This window comes from Lonchura striata, chromosome 10 (assembly GCF_050655825.1).
Source record: "Lonchura striata isolate lonStrDom1 chromosome 10, ASM5065582v1, whole genome shotgun sequence".
Taxonomy (NCBI): Eukaryota; Metazoa; Chordata; class Aves; order Passeriformes; family Estrildidae; genus Lonchura; species Lonchura striata.
In genome coordinates this window covers 24,969,013-24,986,636 of record NC_140712.1, presented here as the reverse complement: position 1 = coordinate 24,986,636, position 17,624 = coordinate 24,969,013, and the positions used below count along the sequence as shown (strand labels likewise).

Genomic DNA, 17,624 nt, shown 5'->3' with positions numbered 1-17,624 from the left:
CGCGGCAGCGGGCGAGTGACGTGCGGAGGGAAGCGGCGCCATGGGCGGCTCGGCCAGTCTGATCCCGCGGGACTTGCTGAGCGAGTACCAGGTACCGGCACCGGCACCGGGGCGGAGGGTCCCGGAAGGTGCCCAGAGGCCAGGAGCCCATGGCTACTGTGCCCTGGCTCAGGCCTTGGCCCCGGTGCCGACCCGTGCTGTCCCCGCAGGAGCTGACGTTCCTGAGCAAGCAGGAGATCTTGCTGTGAGTACCGCAGTACCGTAAGTGCCCCCCGTGCCAGCCCGGTCCCGCGGGGTTCAGCCTCTGCCGCGGGGCACGGAGAGCTGCGGCCCTGCCCCGGGGCTCCCGTTCCGCCGAGACGGCCAGCTGAGCCGGGAGGTGCCGGTGGCGCTCCCTAGGAGCCGGCTGTGGTTGGGCGAAGGTCCGCGGGTGCTGCCGGTGACGCCCTGCCCAGCGGGGTAGCGGCCGGGGCCGGCCCGATCTGGTCGGGAGCCCCGGAGCCGCGGTGGGCAGCAGCCCGAGCGGCTCCTTGCCTGGCCCCGGGAGCGGCTGTGGGACCCGGCCCGGCAGAGCTGGCAGGAGCGGTGGGATGCGGCCACCGCGCCCTGGGGTGCGGCCACCCCGCTCGCACCACAGAGCCGCTCTTTTTCTTGCCTCTTAAAGTGCCTACAAGAGGTTCAGTGAGCTGCTGCCGAAGGAGGAGAGGGAGAACGCCTGCTCCGCGCGGGTTTCCAAGAGCCAGATCCTGACGCTGCCTGAGCTGCGGGTATGGTGCCCTGCAGACACGGGACACTGCTGCTCTGGGGTTAGGGCTCCGCGCACCCAGCACGGCCTCCCTGCGCCAGTGCTCTGTCCTCAGCTGTGCCACTGAAGAGCTTCCTTGTCCTCACCGAGCAACTGACAGTCCCAGGGCTGCTGCTGTGCAATGGGGGATCCCTGCTGTGCAGGATCCTGGGGGTTCCTCCTGTGCCACAAGGGGCCCTGTCTATCCCTGCTGCATGGGGCTGCATCCCAGAAGGTGCATGGGACAGGTCTGACCGTGCCATGGGTGATGGAGCAGTGGCAGAGCAGGGCAACTGCTCACCTGCTGGAGCAGCAGCCAAAGTGTGCCTGATGGAGCCAGCACGGCCCAGCCCGGCCTGAGCCATTCCTGTGTCTACAGGCAAACCCCTTCCAGCACCAGATATGCCACGTGTTCTCAACCTCAGAGAGCGGGGATGACAGCATGTCATTTGAAGACTTTCTTGATATGCTGAGTGTCTTCAGCGATTCTGCCACCTCTGACATCAAATCCCACTATGCCTTCCGCATCTTTGGTAAGGCTGGGGAGAGGTGCTGTGTTCTGGGATCACTGCACCTTGAGGAAGTGGGAGCAGGGTGATGGGTTGATGTTCAGGAGGGCTGGCAGGGCCCTTGGAGCACCCACAGGGATGGTGGCTTTAGGAACTCCCAGTGGAACAGCTGGTTTGGCATGGTGAGGTGCATGGAGTGCTGCAGTACCGGTGTCTGTGACTCCCTGGGGTCACTGCAGCCCTGCCAAAACCCACCTTGTTTCTCCCCACAGACTTTGACAACGATGGGATTCTGGACAGGAAGGACCTGGAGCAACTGGTGAACTGCCTGACAGGGCAAGGCGAGGAGTCCCAGCTGAGCAGCGCAGAGATGGAGCAGCTCATCCAAAATGTGAGCCCCGCTGGCCAGGGCATGGGCACAGCCCCAGGCACAGGGCTGAGCGCTCACCTTCCCCCGCAGATCCTGGAGGAGTCCGACATCGACAAGGATGGCACCATCAACCTCTCTGAGTTCCAGCACGTTGTCTCCCGCTCCCCGGACTTTGCCAGGTGCGGTGGTCTCCGGAGGCTGGCTGGGGGCAGCAATCACCCTGATTGCTCAGCTGGCACTGGGGCAGAGCTCATGGTGGCAGGAGAGCAGGGCCGCCCTGTGCCAAGTCTGCACAATGGCAGAGGGCTCTGTGTCCCAGGCTGGCTCTGCAGAGGGATTCTGGTCCCTGCAGCACTGGGTGCTTGTCAGCTCTTTGTGTGACCTAGCAAGCAGGTGCAGATCCTATCATATCTCTTGCAGCTCCTTCAAGATTGTCCTGTGAGCCCCGTGGCGGTCCAGCAGCACTCCTCCAGCTCCTGCAGGACTCCTCTAGTTCCTGCAGCTCTTTGTGGGCTCAGCCATTTCCTCTTTCAGGGAGCACAGGCCCAGCCCCTCAATGGCCTGGCTGTGCTGCGATGCCTCAGGCAGGAACCCTCCAGCTTCCCTCTCAGGTGCCTGCTTGGCAGCCAGGGGTCCCAGGAATCTGCCTCTCCTGCATCCCCTCTGCTGTCCTAGCAATAGAATTTGAATCCTTATGCATTCCAAGGGCAGCTCTGCAGGTGAGGGAGGAAGAGCTGCTCCTGCCTGGGGCCACTCTGCACCAGCACAGCCCCTCTCTGCCCTCAGGACAAATTCCTACTTTGTGCCTTCCAGCAGCAGGCAGGGAGCTGCCTCTGCTGCCAGCATCTTCCTGCCTCTCCTGTATTTCTGGGAGCCTGCCTGCTGCCACATGGATCCATTTCTCTGAGCAATAACTGAACGTGGATCCTCTGAGCAATAACCAAAAAGTGGATCATTTTTTACAAGCAATAACCTAAACAGGAATGCTTTCTCTGAGCAGTCACCCAGGAGTCACTGTACAGATGCCACCCCCCAGCAGAGCTGTCCCCCCACGGCTGTGCTCAGAGCCTGTGCTGCCCCTCCTCCTCCTCCTCCTCCTCCTCCTCCTCCTCCTCCTCCTCCTCCTCCTCCTCCTCCTCCTCCCTTTCTGTCTTTGCCCTCTTCTGGCTCCAGCACAGCAGCTGCTCTGCCGCCCTGGCCTCTTCCTCCCCCATTCCCTGTGAGGACACAATTAAAGGGCTCCGGTTTCACCCTTGCTCTTTGCTGCCTTTGTCCAGCTGTGGGACGGGTGCCACTGGGGTGTTGGGGACATGGGCTCCTGCCAGGCCTCTGCCTGCATGCCAGCCGCCGCTCCAGGGAATGGGTTCCACGTCCTGCTCCACGACAGCCCTTTCCGTGGCCACCTCCTTGCCTCCCTCCTCCATCCTGGGCAGCACAGAGCCCAGTGCTCAGGCTGAAGGCACTGAGGGGAGCCCTGGGCAGCGAGTGGCACCACAGCTGTGGGCAGCAGCAGCAGCAGGGTCCTTTGGCCCCACTCAGGATCCTCTCTGTCCCGGCCTGCAGCCAGTGGTCCTGCCAGGACTGGTGTGGGGCCTGGGGTCCAGCTGGCCCCACAGAGCCCCGTGCTGGGGCAAAGCAGCCGATGGCTCTCAGGGCTCTGCTGTGGCTGTTTCTCACACAGTGGCTCCTGCTCCTGGCACTGCCAGCCCTTCCAGCTCGCTGCCCCACGGTGCTGACAGTATCTGCCCGCCGAGGCCTGTGCCCCTACAGCCCCAGGGCTGTGTCTGTTGGCAGCTCACCAGCCAACGCCTCCAGTGGCTTTTTTGATGTCCCAGAACAGGCTGTGCAGGAAGTTCAGTGCATGGGTCCAGCTAGGAGCAAGGCAGTGCTGGTCCCTCGGGGGAATCCTGCCTGGACACGCCATCTCTGTGGAGCTCACCACTTCCCCAGCCCTGTGCTGGCACTGCCGCTGCTTCCCAGTCGTGTGAGGGCTCAAAAGCAGCACTGGCTGCAATCCCAGGCCTTGCCCTCAGCCACCACGGAGTCAGGTCCTGCTGGCAAAGTGTCCACAGCAGGGTGGGATGGGCACAAGGACCAGATGCTCCCGGTGCAGGCAGTGGGTCCCACATGCAGCACAACACTGGTCCTGGGAATGGGGCTATCACAGCCTCTCTCCTGCTGGGGGCTGCCATCCTCCCAGCCCCAGGCACCAAATTTTCCTATTCCTGGTCACCTCCTCCTGTTTCTCATGGTGCCAGGATGGCATCACCCCATCGCTCTGCGCTCCCCCACCACAGGGCCTCCCTGCTCTGCCTGCACCACACTGCCACAGGCCTGCAGGCATGGCCCCAGGACAGCCCAGGGCTGCCCAAGTGACAGTCTGCCAGTAGGTCACAGGGACGCAGCCACTGTCCCTGCGCTGTCCCTGCAGGGCCCTGTGTGCCCTGGCCCAGTGCTCAGCCAGGCACACGTGGAGGGGACTCCGCAGAGCTGATGGCCAGCACAGTCCTCTGGCTCCTCTGAAGCCACGGGCAGAATCTCCGTCTGCCTGCAGTGAGAGCCAGACGTGACTGCTCTCCGTGGGGCCAGCTGGGATGGTTCTGGCCCAGGAAGGCACTCAGCCCTGCTGCACAGACGTGTCTGCAGGACTTTATATAAAAACAATACGTTTCCACACACACACACATGGGGTTGTGGGGGCTTCCCTGCCCACCCAGCGCAGGGGAAGCTGTTCCCAGCTCCCCTTCCCCGGACACAATTCACATTTTCCACATACTAAAAACGAACCAAACACAGACACACAGCACATGCCGCGGAGCTGGCCCTGCGCAGCCGCGCGTGGCCCTGGGTCCCCAGCGGGACATCACAGTGAGTTGGGGCACGAGGGGTCTGCGGCCGCCCCTCCTGCCCTCTGCATAGAGGGGCTCAGGGCCCAGCAGAGTCCGCACCAGCAGCCTGAGCCAGGAACCGTGTCCATCCCTGCAGCAGGGATGCTGGGCTGGAACCATCCTGCAGGTCCCTGGAAGGCGTGAGGCAGCCCTCACAGCCGCGAGTACCGAGGTGATGCCCAGGGAGCCCCCAGGGTCTAGACCCCGCTGGCTGGTGCGTGCTGCCGCAGACGGTGGGTGCCAGGCTCTGGGCACGCACCCACCAACAGCACGGACCCTGACAGTGGTGCATGCTCTGGCGAGGCTCACCAGAGCAGAGGCAGTTGTGAGTCACAGCTCTGCTCTCGCCCCGCTCACACCACCGAGTCCTGGATCTCGGAGCCCAGGCGCACCCGGGGTCTTTGGCAGGCAGGAGACACCTCCACGAAGCTGTCACGGACGTGGAGAGGCCTCTTCTCTGACTCAGAGAAGGCGCGTGGAGGCCCTGGGGGCTCATGCACGGGGGTACTGACGATGTAGTTGTCCTGCAGGGCCTGGTAGCCCTTGTGCTCAGGAGCCGTGCTGGGCAGGCTGCTGCCATTCAGGGGCAGGCTCTCCACTGGCTTGCGGGGCGGCTTCTGGTGCCTGCTGGGGTCGCCGGGCTCCAGCAAGGCCTTCATGCCGTCACGGTGCCGCTGCAGGACAAAGAAGGCCAGCACGAGGACGGCAGCAGCAAAGAGCACACACATCACCAGGAACTCGGTCCAGTAGGTCTTGCCTTCCAGGCGTGCTGCAGCACTGCCCACTGCCGAGGTGCTCTGGGATGTGCTGACCGTCTCCAGGGTGTCGCGGCCGACAGCCACCTTCCTGCCAGGGTTTGCTGGCCCGAGGGCCGGCTCTTCCACGCCCACGCAGTAGCTGGCCATCAGCTTGCGGAACCCCTCCTCCAGCGACCAGCACTCGTAGGTGCCTGCGCGCTCGGGGCTGCCCACCAGAATGAGCGCCCCATCGGGCAGCACCAGGTAGGAGGCGTTGACAGGTGCCCCGTTGTGCAGCCAGTGCCGCGAGGCCAGGTTGGAGAGCAGCTGGCACGGCAGCGGCCGCACCGCGTTGGGAGGCAGCTGGATCTGCCGGCACGGGGTGTCCGAGGCTGCAGAGAGAACCCGAGGGGACGTCAGCGAGGGGACCCCAGCTCTGGGCAGGGGGCATGGTGGAGCAGCAGTCTGGGATGTGGGGGAGTCCCGGACACGTGCTCATGTGGCAGCACCAGCGGGAGCTCACCTGGGGCCAGCAGGATGCGGGGACGGGGCTGGGAGGTGTTGGCCAGCTGGCAGAGCCGCTCCGTGTCAGCATCCTCGATGTCCTGTGCCCAGAGCCTGGGAACAGAGTGAGGGCAGGGCAGTGGGGTGCCATGGGGTGGAGGGGGGTGGCAGAGGGTGCAGCACTTACTGTGGGTGTGCCGGGGGATGTGGGGTGAGCCTGCGGCAGGCACCCCAGCTCCAGGCGCAGAAGGGGTCCCGTGCCAGCACACACTCCCCACAGCTGCGGTACAGGCTGCAGTTGGCAAAGGGCACTTGGACCACTGCTGTGTAGGTGGCTGCGTAGACAAGGCCCTGCGGGAGGGGACACGCTGGGGTCAGCGGGGCAGGCTCCGGCACACCCCTGCATGCCCAGGTCCCTGTCCCCCAGCCCACAAACAGGACCAGCTCCAAGCAGGCTGAGCCCCCAGTGCCCCCCTCGCCCCAGCTCCTGCCTGCTCCTGGTCCAGCAGCAGCTGGAGGATGGGCTGCCCGTCAGGGAAGAGGCGGATCTCCTCAATGATGTGCACGCCGTGGTTCACCCGCACAGCCTTGTGCAGCCTCCCGTCGTCTGCAAACAGAGGGGCTGTGCTGAACAGGGCCGGGGCGCAGGGCACAGCCCCTGCCCCCCAGGGCCCGCCTGCACCCACCCGTGCCCAGGAACAGGACGTCGTAGGTGCCGTGCAGGCCCTGCGCGCGGTGCACGCCGATCTGCTGGTAGCGCCGGTGGCTCTGCAGCAGCAGCGGCTGGCTGCGCACGGGGCTGTCCATCAGGAAGTGGTCCTTGATAAAGTTCAGCACCCGATCTGGCATCTGCAGCGATGAATTGATCTTCAGGTGCCGTGTGTGGCTGGTGACGCACTGCGGGGAAAGGAAGGGGCTCAGAAGGGCTTGGGGAAGTGGCTGGGTACCACTGGGCAGCTGTGGCAGCCACTGGGACCAGGAGAGCAGCGGGGCAGTGCTGCGTCCTGTGCTTGGGCGGTGCCAAGGGGCTGCCTACCATGCCCGGCCGGGGCTCTGGCACGGGGCTGGTGTCTGTGTACCACTGCTGCGTTTCACGGTTCACCTCCTTGTAGAGCCCGCCGAAGGCGCGCTGCACACTGTGCATGGGGAAGGCGCAGACAGCCGAGCTGCCCAGTCCGCCCTTGTTCCTGGTGAGGACAGGCAGAACCCGTGGCAAGATCAGGCCCTGGTTCTGCCAAACCTCCCGTGCTGCCCTGGGTCCCCACCACTCACCACTGCGAGGTGAAGACACCATAGAAGAGTGTCTCCCTCCAGCGCAGCTCACCCGGAGTGAGCACGAAGATGTCCTGCAGCACGTTGAAGGGGAACCCATCCTCAGGGTGCGAGCAGAGCAGCTGTGCCTTCAGGAAGGTTGTCCAGCGCCGCTGCAGCACGCGCTCCCCACCCTGGTCGCCCTGCGCGGCACAGCGGGTCAGGGGCGATGCTGCGGCCGCAGGGCACCCACGCGCTGACTGAACGGAGCTCGGGCACCGAGGGCTGGAGATATGCAGGATGGCCCCACATCCCCCCAGCCCAGCAGTGTCACACCTCAGGCACAGCCCCCACACGCCCCTGCTGCCGTATGCCCACCTTGCAGACACGTGCGATGCGGGAGACGATGGTGTTCTCAAAATAGTCAAACTCCTTCCCGGTCTCGCTGAAGAAGAAGTAGACCTTGTCGTCGTCGCCCTCAGGATTGCCGGCAGGGAGGCTCTCCCGCAGGTAGGCTGAGCCCACGAACACTGGGTCTGGGGGCACAAGCACCCTCAGCACCGCTGGCCTCATCCCTTGCCTCCCACGCTGCAGGGGAGAGGGACCCCGAGCAGCCGTGCCAGCCCCAGCGCTCACCTTGCAGCCAGTTGAGGGAGTTCTCGGTCTTGAGGGCGATGCGGCTCTCCTGGCTGCGGGAGATGGTCGGCTCATTGCCCTGGAAGTTGCTGACGGTCCCGGCGTAGAGCTCGCCGTCTGCCAAAGACACGTTCCTGCTGGGACCCGCCACGCGCCACCAGCACGGCCCTGCGTCCTGCTGGGGCTGTGATAGCCCGGCCTTGGCTCAGCTTGGCCGGGCAGACACAGGGAGGGGCAGGCACGGGGACGAGGGCAAAGGTCCCAGGGCACTGCAGGGAGGGTGTGGGGCTCCAGGGTGGCACAGGGAGGGCAAGGGTCCTGAGGCAGCGCAGGGAGGAAGGGCGGGGGTCCCAGCGTTCGTGCCTTACCGACCATGACAGCTGTGGAGCGGTACTCGGGGTCAAAGGGGCAGCGTCCCTTCCCATCCTCCAACACCACCTTCCCCGACGCGTCCCGCTCCAGGCTGAAGTGCTGCACGTTCTGCAGCAGGACGAGGCTGTGAGCCAGCAGCACTTGTCCCAGTGCCAAGGACCCCCCTGCAGGGCCCTGACAGCACGGGGGGACCTGCGGGGGACCCTGTTCCCGTACTCACGATGTAGGCGCAGGCTGGGCTGAAGGCGCAGGTGCCACACGTGTACAGGTGGGTGCTGTTCAGCTGCAGCAGCAGCTTGATGTAGTTGTGACAGTCCCTCTGTGGGGGCCAGAGGACCCAGCTCAGTCCTTGGCTCAGCTGTCTCACCCACACCCACCCTGCACAGGGCACTGCCCACACCCACCACTGTCCCCGATGCCTACTTGCAATGGGGCTCACCTGGGGGTCCTTGCCCTTGAACACACACTGCCTCTTCTTCTCCTCATCTGCACTCCACTGCAGCTGTGGAGAAGGCACAGTCACTATCCCTGGCTGGTCCACCCACATCCTCCCTGGGCTTGTTCATAGCAACCACATCCTCCCCACCTCAAACATCCTGCTCTGGGGCAGTTGCTCCTCAATGCACGATGGCTCACACAGACCCAAAACGCTGGTGGGGAGTGGATCCCCTGCACTCCAGCTAGCCGGGTGCCCCCTCCCTCCCCAAGGGCTGCTCAGCCCATCCCTGAGCTCACCCTATGAACAGGGGAGCTGGGCTGAAAGTTGCTGGTGTTGAGAGTGAGGAGCAGCTCTCGTGCCCCCAGGTAGAGGGTCCCACCGTCCGGGCTCAGCAGCAGGGCCGTGTAGTTGGATACCCCAGGTGCCTCAAAGCGCCACACGACTCTCTCGGCCGAGTCTGTGGGGCAAAGAGTGACAGGCATCAGCCTCGTGCTGGCACCTGACCCCAGGACCCTGCACCACGGCTGCTCCCAGCCCCTCTGTCCAGCACCTCGGCCACGCCACCCACCCAGAGCAGCCAGGGCCAGATCCAGCCCACACTGCCAGACACACGTGGCACCACACACCACAATGAACCACACAGGGCCATGGTAGTGCCTGAGGCCACCACGAGGCACAGCCGCCTCCTGGCCCTGAGGATGCCACAACAGCCCTGCCTAGCACTGGGACAACTGCCCAGCCACGTCCAGCCCTAGAGCTCAGCCCTGCAGCATGGCAGGCTCAGCCCAGCCCCGGCCACAGGGACCCCAGCCTCACCGCAGGGGAGATGAGTGCTGGGAGTATCCTCCTGGCCAGCCCAAGGGGCTCAGCCTCTGCCAGGCACAGGGCTCAGCCCCGTGCTGCCGTGCTGGGTGCGGGGCTCAGCCCGCTGCTGCCCACACTGCCCACGGGGCTCAGCCCATGCCGGCCACGGGCCAGCGGCCGTGCAGAGTCAGGGAGCGCCCGTCCTGTCCCATCCCGTCCCGTCCCGCGTGGGTGGCCTGGCCCCGGAAGCCCTTCCTCTCCTCCCGCTGCTCTGAATCAGATGGGCCTGGCTGCGTGAGCAGGACACGTCGGGCTGACTCACGCTGCCAACTCCCTGACCCCTGACGCTCTGGGGACTCCCTGACCTCCCCTCATCCCCGGCCTGCTCCAGAGTCCCACCAAGACAGCCCCAGGGCTCCTGCCAGGCCCTGCCTGGTGAGAGCCAATGTCAGGGATTGAGGAGCTGTGGGGCCACAAACCCCAGGTGTTTGTAGATGGGGCAGCATCTCCCCCATTCCAGGGGCTCAGTTGGCCCCAGCACCAGACCAGCTCTCCCAGTGGTGCAGAGAGGAGAAAGCTGATGCCCCAGGGCACCCTCCTGTGAGGGGTCCTGCACCCTCGTGGCAGGGTGATACCGCCGGTGGTGGGCACAGCAGCGAAGAGGCAATGGGGCCCCTGTGCCTTGCAGAGCTGTGCCGACATGGGGAGCTAGCTGCTGGTGTGGCTGCCAGGGACCTGTCAGGACAAGACCTGCTTCTTCCAGACAAACCTGCTGCAGGCACATCCAGTGCTCCCAGGGGAGCAGCTCCCAGCTCCTCCCTCCCACCAACCACAGCCCCACGTGGCCACGCTCCACGGGAGCCACCACCGGACACACACCGGACACACACCGGCCACTAGCCCATGCTCCCGCCCAATTCCTCCTGCCTCGCTGGGGTCCAGGCTGGGATCCCCGAGCACTGCCCGTGGCTGCAGCCCCACAGCTCCCACAGGTGCGCAGAGCACGGGGCAGAACCGGTCTGTGCAGGCAGGGCCAGGCAGCGTGGCTCAACACGGCACAGCACAGCATGGCACGATGCCGAGCTGGTTGTCTCACTGGGTCCCAGCCTCCTGTCCAGCTCAGCAGGTCCCACATCTGCTGCAGCCACCACGGCCGTGGCCAGCGGTCATGGGAGCATGTGGTGGGGCCACATCCACAGCAGTGAGCTGCAGCACGCTGAGCCAGGGAGCGCTCGCAGCTGCCCAAACCACGGCACCCTCCCAGCACAGTTCGGGATGGGCTTTGCTGGCCGGCAGCAGCTGGATCCAGCCACCTCCTGGCAGCACAGCCGTGGCGGCTCCCCCACACGGCACAGCTGCCAGGGCTCAGCCCGAGCAGCGTGCCCCACGGCTGGCCCAGCCTGTGCCAGCTGCTGGGGGCTCTGCAGGGCAGGAGGGGGCTGCAACCAGGCCCCCCACTTGTTACAGCTCTGCCTGGCCTAGCACCCTCCTGGATATCCTTCCCTGGCCCCTGCCCACGGCAGCCCCCAGCACTCTGGGGCCGCGCAGCTGACAAGTGCCTGCGGAGTGGCTCAGAGCTGTCCGGAGCAGAGCACGGCACAGAAAGGGGCTGTGGCGTGTCCCCCACCGCAGGGACATACTGAGCAGGGAGGGGGCCCACGGGCAGAGTCCCCCGGCCGGCTGAGCCCACCCCATCCGGTACAGAGCACGGCCGCCACCAGTGCCCTGCACAGGTGCCCTGGTGCCCCAGACACACCCACCCCCGGTGCGGGTCTGCGCGCCCCTACACCCGCAGCATCCCGGGGCTCTGCCCCGGCCCTCGCCCATGTCCCGCTGACAGAGGCTCCCCGAGCCCTGGGGAGCTGGCGGGGCTGTCACACGGCGTTTCCACGCGGCGAACACAGCCCCAGGGGACGCGGGACGCTCCGCCGCCCCGGGGAGACCCCAGCCGGAGCCCTCGGCGGGGGCTGACTCCCTTCCCCGGTGCCGGCGGACCCTCACCCACCGAAGGTCAGCGGACACTCACCGTAGGGCAGGCTGACCCGCGGGACAGGCTCCGGAGCCGCCGAGAGCAGCAGCGCCGCCAGGACCGGCAGCACCGGCCGCGCCGCCATCCCGGACCGAGCCGCGGGGCTCCGCCGCGGCCGCGAAGGCGCCCGGGCGCTGGAGACCTGCGGGGAGAGAAGGGGCTCACGGCTCGGTACGGCACGGCCCGGCCCCCGCCCCGCTCCGCCCCGGGGCGGCCCGCCCGCCGCTCGGCACCGGCCGTAGCAGCCACGGGCGGGGCCCCGCCCGGCCGGACCGAACCGGCCCCGTCCGAGCCTTACTGATGTGTCCCCGAGCCGCAGCCAGCCGTTCCCGGCCGCACCGAGCCGCTCCAGCCCCGCACGCCGCCGGTGCCCGGGCGGGGCGGCCGCTCGGAAGAGGAGGCGGGCGGTTCCTCGTCCGTACCGCCCCCACGGGACCCGGCCCCAGCCCCCGCCCCGCGCCCGTCACGGTCCGGAGGGAACGGGGCTTTGTCCCCGGCGCTAGCGGCAGCCGGGGTCTCCCTGCAACCTCCTCCAGGCCGCAGCAGGGAAATCCGGTGGGCCCGGGATCCCGGGGGATGGTCCAGCAGAGGCTGCCGGGGACTGTATCTTGCTGTCCCCGGAAAAGCTGTCCCGGGAGTGCCCGGCTGGCCTGGGAACAGCTCGGCCCCATGACCGCTACCAGAGCCACCCCCTTGCCCCTCAGCTCCTCAGCTGTGTCCCACGGCCACACCGCTGGGGCTGGGGGCTCTGGTCGGAGCCCAGCGCTCCCTGCCCTCCCTCGGGAGACATGGGGTACCACGGGGTGCCTGAGCCACACCTGGCCGGCACCGGTGTCCCCACAGGTAGCACTCAGCACAGGCGACACATCCCTGCCGGCCCCTGTGCCCGTCCCAGGGGTCCCGGTGTGGCCATGCCGCCGAGCAGGTAGTGCTGGGCAAGATCCTCTGCCTGGCCCTCGGGGGGCTCTGTCCCTGGCTGGGGTGTGGGGAGGGCTCACAGCCCCACAGCCCTCAGAGCACTGCCCACCCGGCCAGCAGCGCCCACGCAACTGTTATTAATGACAGGTCCTTACATCGCCATGGCAACAGGAACAGGGGGACAGAGGGATGGGGTCCGGGATTCCCTGCAGCAGGCAGCACTCCTGGGGCCAGGGTACCCTGCGCTGCCCTCCCAGTGTGGGTGTGGGGCAGAGCTTCCCATGTCCCTCTTGGTCAGTCCCAGCCCTGGACCACAGTGGTGGGACCCACATGGAGCCCCCTGCCCAGGAGAAATGCTCCCCACACTGACGGGACAACTCTATCCACACTGTGGATGCCTGTGCCCACACTCCTGAGACAGCCATGCCCACACTCCCACACTGCCCGCTTGGCACTGCTGGACAGTGCCTGCTCGCAGGTCATACCTGATGTCCAGGGGCTGTGGCTCTGGGGTGCCCCTCTGCCCCAAATCGACTTTGCCCCCTTCCTGTCCTGCTGTTCCTGATGGAGCCTGACGTTCCTTCCCAGGTCTGGGACAGCCCCACAGCTCCACCCCAGCCTTATCAGCAGCACCCTTTGCCCGGGAAGTGGCATAGACAGACGGGGCTCAACGTCACCCAGGCGTGCACGTCACCCTGAATGGGGTGGGGGAAGGCACTCACCCTGCAGCCATGGCCCCCTGCCCCTGCCACCTCACGGCACCTTGGGGGGCTCCAGGGACCTGGCTGTCACCTGTGCATGGCCGTGGTAGGGTTGTGTCAACAGCCCGGTGTGATGGCATGCAGCGAGGACGAGAGCTCCTATGAGGAGGGCCACTGCTCTGGGGTGAGCAGAGAGGGCAGGAGCGGGAGGGAAGGGAAGGGGCAGGCAGGGAGGAAAAGGAGGGCAGAGCAGGCAGGGAGGGAGGGCAGGAGCAGGCAGCAGAACCAGGCCAGAGCCTGTGCCTTTAAGCACCACTCCAGCGCTGCTGGCAGCCAGGGCTGTTTACGCCGAACTCCCATTTATCTCCTGTCCTGCCCACGCAGCTGCCAGCGGGGCAGCGCCGGGGGCACCGCAGCACCCTGCCCCGCTCTGCACTCCAGCAGGCCTGTGCGTGCCCCACGCCCTGCTGCAGGCATTGGCACGCACCCGTGCGGCGGCCGTGCCACCCTCCCTGCCCACTGCCGGCAATGGGGAAACCACCAAAACCTGTGGCCTGGGGTCAGCAGGCAGGTGGAGCAGTGGTTTGTGCGCCGAATTCCCACGCCAGCGCCCGCCACCCGTTCCCACTGGCAGTGGGTGCCTGGGAAGGCGGTGATGGAGCCGGGCGCTGCTGCTGCCTGCAGGGAGCGGGACGGGCTGCGTGTGCCTCGCTGCCGCTGCTGCCCACCAGCTCCCACCCTCCTCCGCAGCCTGCCCCAGCACGGCCCCTGCTCAGGGACCGGCGCCCGGCTCGCACACAGCCCCCACGGCCGGGCTCTCCCCAGCCCGCGGGGCTCACACGCACGCCCCCGGCTCGGCTGGCTGCTGGGAGCTGCCAGACAGCGGCCGGCAGTCCCTGCTCTGTGCGCACACGGTGTGTGAGCACGCGTGCATGCACACCTGCAGTGCGCGGCGGGCCCTGCACAGCCGCACAGCTGCTCCAGCCCCGGCTGCGAGCGCCGGCTGCCCGCGGGTCCCCCTCCAGCGGGGATGCCCGGCCGCAGCTGCAGCGCTCTGCTGCGTCCTGGCAGCCTCCCGGGAGAAGCAGCAAGCAGGACGAGGGGCTGGGGCAGCCTCCAGCCTGACAGGGTCCCCACGCGGCCCCGGGGCATCCCCCATCCCACATGCACTGGCCGGGACACCCTGCCTGAGCCAAGGGCCTCCCATGGGCCACGCTGCGCTGCCCCTCTACCCCTCTGGCCCACCGTGAGTTCAAGACGCTACTGCCAGGACCCCCTGGTTGGGGTGAGCCAGTCCCATGCTGCCCCACAGCATCCCCTGCGCCCTGCAGAGTGCTGTGGGGCACCTGCACCCAGGGCACTGGGTACCCCACCACATATACCTGTCTTATTGCTCTCATCACTCCTGCACAACAGCAGAGTCAGTTCTGAGAACAACGCGGTATCCCCACAGTCCACCTGGCCCCTGAGATGCCAGCACTGGCCTGCACCCCGCACTGCCCACACCCCGCACTGCCCCTACCCTGCACTGCCCGCACCCCACACTGCCTGCACCCCACACTGCCCACACCCCGCACTGCCTGCCTGGGGAGCTGCAGGATACACGGGGTGCTGATGGGGCCCTCACTCCTGACACAGGGCAAGAAGGAGCCAGCAGGAACTCCAGCCAGCGAGCGCCCTTGGGGGACAGCGAGGTGGTGGGCTCAGAGCACAGGCATGTCAGCTCCCTGGAGGGTAGGAATGGAGGGTGCAGGCTCAGGGATGGCTGCCTCCTTCCCAGCCAGTCCTGACTCCCTGAGCCCAAGCAGCACTGGTCTCCTCAGCCCCATGGTACCCTTGGTCCTGTGGCACCCTCGCTGCCCTTGCCCTGGTGCTCCTTGGGGTCAGAGGAGACGCCAGCCCCCTAAGCTGCCCCAGGCTCAGTTGGAGCAGGCACTAGGGCCCAAGGGATGACCCAAAAGCCCATGGGACCCCGACCCTCCCTGCACCCCAAGACCAGGGGCTGCCTGGGTACCAGCAGGTTCTCAGACGCTGTGGCCACATGTCCGGGACACACAGCACGTATGAACCCCGCAGGTGTGCAGGGCACATCACACACGTGGGGCACGCTGCACACACGCATGGCTGAGTCCCGAGCGGGCACCGACATGCCTCCCCATGAGCAGCCTGCGACGCCCGTCCCGAGCACCGTGTGCGCAGCTCCGCACCCTCGGCCTGCTGTGCGCACACCTGGCACATGTAAACACACGCAGAGAGGTCACGGGGTGCTCACGCCCTGCGCGGCAAACACTCGCCCGGGAACCGGCTGTGGGAACGGCCCTGGTGCGCCGGCAGCCCGCACACACAGACACAGACAGACAGACAGACACACACACACAGACACACACAGACACACACAGACACACACAGACAGACACACAGACACACACACAGACACACACACACAGACACACACACACACACAGACAGACACACACACACACACTTACAAGCACACTTGCACATGCACACACACAGGCACACCCACCGGCTCGGAATCACAGAGGCACACCCAGGTGCACACACACAGCCACACAGCGATGTGCATGCACTGTCACTCACACAATCACACGGCAATGCACACACATGGTCACTCACACTGTCACTCACATACAGAATCACACAGTGATGCACACACACTGTCACACACAGCGATGCACACACTGTCACACAATCACACAGCAATGCACACACATTGTCACTCACACAGTGATGCACACACACGGTCACACACATTGTCACTCACACACTGTCACTCACAAATATTGTCACACAGTGATGCACACACACAGTTGCTCACACATGGTCACTCACACACACAGGCACACACACACGCACTCTCACAGGCACACACACTCTCACGGGCACACACACACTCTCACGGGCACACAGGCACTCTCACAGTCACACACACACTCTCACGGGCACACACGCACGCTCCCACGTTCCCGTGCACTCCCACCCCCCGGCTCACGTCCCTCCGGGTGCCCCGTGCGCGGGCACGCCGCCCCGAGCACGCGCGGCTCGCACGCGCACCCCGCGCCCGGTGCCCCCGCTGCTCACCCGCTCGGCGGCTCCGCGGCGCGGCGGGAGCCGCAGGCTGCGGGGGCGGCTCCGGGTGTCCCCCCCGGCGGTGCGGGGCGGTGCGGGGGCGGCTCCGGGGGGCTCCGCCCGCAGCACAACAAAGGCCCGGCCCGCCCCTCCCCGCCCCGGCCCGGCCCCGCCGCCGCGCCGGGGCCCCGGGGGAGCGAGGGCCGGGGGCGGCTGCTGCGGGCCGGGGGCGGCTGCTGCGGGCCGGGGAGTCATCCCCGCTTCTGGGGCGGGAACGGCAGGGGCCCGTCTCTGCCCCCCGCGGTTTCTGGGATGGCACCGGCCCTAAAGGGGTCCTGCTGGTGTGCCCAGAACTGTTCCAGCCCCAGCACACTGAGGGGCTTCCAGCACCATGGGGCTGCTGGGGAGCCTGGTTTGGGGGGCAGCACCCACTGGGGCCCTTCTTGGGGGTCCCTGGTAGCAGGAGTGGCTATGGAGATACCTAATTCCTGTGCACACGGCCTCAGGCATCACGATGAGATGCTGCGGTGGTAGCAAGCTCAGGGAGTTTGGGGTAACTTGTGGGTCTCGGCACCTCACGGCAACGTGTGGCTCTGTGGGGTTCAGGGATACGCGGCCGTGGGTGTCCCCTCAGCGGCACACTCGGAGCTGGTGGCTGGCAGCTGGGTGTGAGCAGCACCCAGAGCTCTGGGATCATGGGCACTGAAACGCTGCCAGTGCCGGGCAGGAGTCCCCAGAGGGGTCCCAGCAGGGTCACGCTGGTAGCCCCAGGAGGTCGCATGGTTGCCCAAGACGGGACACAGCCCCCAGTCCAGCCTGCGGGCCAGCAGCTCTGGGCGGTGCTGGGGGCTCTTGTGGGCAGCACGAGGAAACAAGGCCCCTGTCACCCCTCGGTGTCCCCTCCACGGGCAGACACGGGGCACCTGCGGGCAGCGGGGAACGCACGGAGCCCCAAATCGTGTCCGTCTTATACTCTGCCTGGGTCACAAACCTGTGGGACCCGTCACCCCCTGAGGTGCCAGCCCCACAGCGAGCCCTTCCAGCACTCGTGTCCCCAGGGCGGCCACGCCGGGGACCCGGGCGCGGCACAGCGGGGAGGGTGCTGGGCTGCGGCCGGGATGAACGGGCGGTGCCTTTGGGGCCTTCCCTGGGCTGGTGCCACACGGCCGCTGTCGCCTTTGCTCGCGGGGGGACTGCCCGGCGCTGGCCCGACCTCGTCCTGCCGGCGCTGCGGTCACTGGGCGGCTCCAGGGCCGGGGGGGCAGCTGGGGCGGCCAGGCAGCCCCGAGCAGGGCTGGCGCGGGGCCGCGGCTGCTGGCAGCAGGCTGGCAGCACGGGCTGGGCGGTGGGAGCAGGGACACCGCAGCGCTGCTGGCTCCCCCGCTCTTGCTCTGGTTAATGTTAAAGCCAGCAGACGTCAAGGACTGCCGCAGCTCCCCCAGCCCCTCCGCCGGGGGCTGCCAGCTCCAGGGCTGTTTTTCCTCCTGGAGCAGGCTCTGCCCGTTCCATGTGGCTAAAAAAAGCCATCGGCTTGGCTGGGACAGCAGGACAACAAATTCCCAGCCCGAGCAGCCTCCTGGCAACCCTGGTAC

At 66.8% G+C, this 17,624-nt stretch overlaps 2 protein-coding genes across 5 annotated transcripts; one reads left to right on the top strand and one right to left on the bottom strand.

Moving 5' to 3' along the window:
• Positions 1-17: 17 nt before the first annotated feature.
• CIB1 (calcium and integrin binding 1) lies at positions 18-2,918 on the top strand. The gene is made up of 7 exons (XM_021541804.3): positions 18-91; positions 210-244; positions 665-767; positions 1,164-1,317; positions 1,566-1,684; positions 1,754-1,842; positions 2,084-2,918. The coding sequence occupies exons 1-7, from the start codon at positions 41-43 to the stop codon at positions 2,103-2,105; spliced, it is 573 nt and encodes a 190-aa protein (XP_021397479.1). The 5' UTR covers positions 18-40; the 3' UTR covers positions 2,106-2,918.
• A 1,372-nt stretch (positions 2,919-4,290) lies between these two features.
• SEMA4B (semaphorin 4B) lies at positions 4,291-16,118 on the bottom strand. Of its 4 annotated transcripts, none has more exons than XM_085589125.1 (15): positions 16,045-16,118; positions 11,321-11,465; positions 8,787-8,947; positions 8,491-8,553; positions 8,272-8,370; positions 8,048-8,159; positions 7,680-7,796; positions 7,422-7,579; positions 7,065-7,246; positions 6,829-6,979; positions 6,479-6,689; positions 6,284-6,399; positions 5,980-6,143; positions 5,812-5,906; positions 4,291-5,680 (listed from the first exon to the last, which is right to left on the bottom strand). In XM_085589125.1, the coding sequence occupies exons 2-15, from the start codon at positions 11,406-11,408 to the stop codon at positions 4,905-4,907; spliced, it is 2,493 nt and encodes an 830-aa protein (XP_085445251.1). In that variant the 5' UTR covers positions 11,409-11,465; positions 16,045-16,118; the 3' UTR covers positions 4,291-4,904. The 4 variants fall into 4 exon arrangements, with proteins under 4 accessions (XP_085445251.1, XP_085445252.1, XP_021397456.3 ...); XM_085589126.1 differs by lacking the exon at positions 16,045-16,118 and adding an exon at positions 12,727-12,936; XM_021541781.3 differs by lacking the exon at positions 16,045-16,118 and adding an exon at positions 11,622-11,720.
• Between the last annotated feature and the right edge of the window lie 1,506 nt (positions 16,119-17,624).

What these genes read in the sequence shown, in the direction of transcription:
- CIB1 (XM_021541804.3), top strand. Translation starts at nt 41, where the DNA reads ATGGGCGGCTCGGCCAGTCTGATCCCGCGGGACTTGCTGAGCGAGTAC. An exon ending in TGACGCTGCCTGAGCTGCGG is followed by an intron (nt 768 to 1,163) that starts GTATGGTGCCCT and finishes CTGTGTCTACAG; the next exon opens with GCAAACCCCTTCCAGCACCA. An exon ending in CGCTCCCCGGACTTTGCCAG is followed by an intron (nt 1,843 to 2,083) that starts GTGCGGTGGTCT and finishes TATCTCTTGCAG; the next exon opens with CTCCTTCAAGATTGTCCTGT.
- SEMA4B (XM_085589125.1), bottom strand. Translation starts at nt 11,408, where the DNA reads ATGGCGGCGCGGCCGGTGCTGCCGGTCCTGGCGGCGCTGCTGCTCTCG. An exon ending in GCGGGTCAGCCTGCCCTACG is followed by an intron (nt 8,948 to 11,320) that starts GTGAGTGTCCGC and finishes TTTGCCCCACAG; the next exon opens with ACTCGGCCGAGAGAGTCGTG. An exon ending in CAGAGCCCCGGCCGGGCATG is followed by an intron (nt 6,690 to 6,828) that starts GTAGGCAGCCCC and finishes CTTTCCCCGCAG; the next exon opens with TGCGTCACCAGCCACACACG.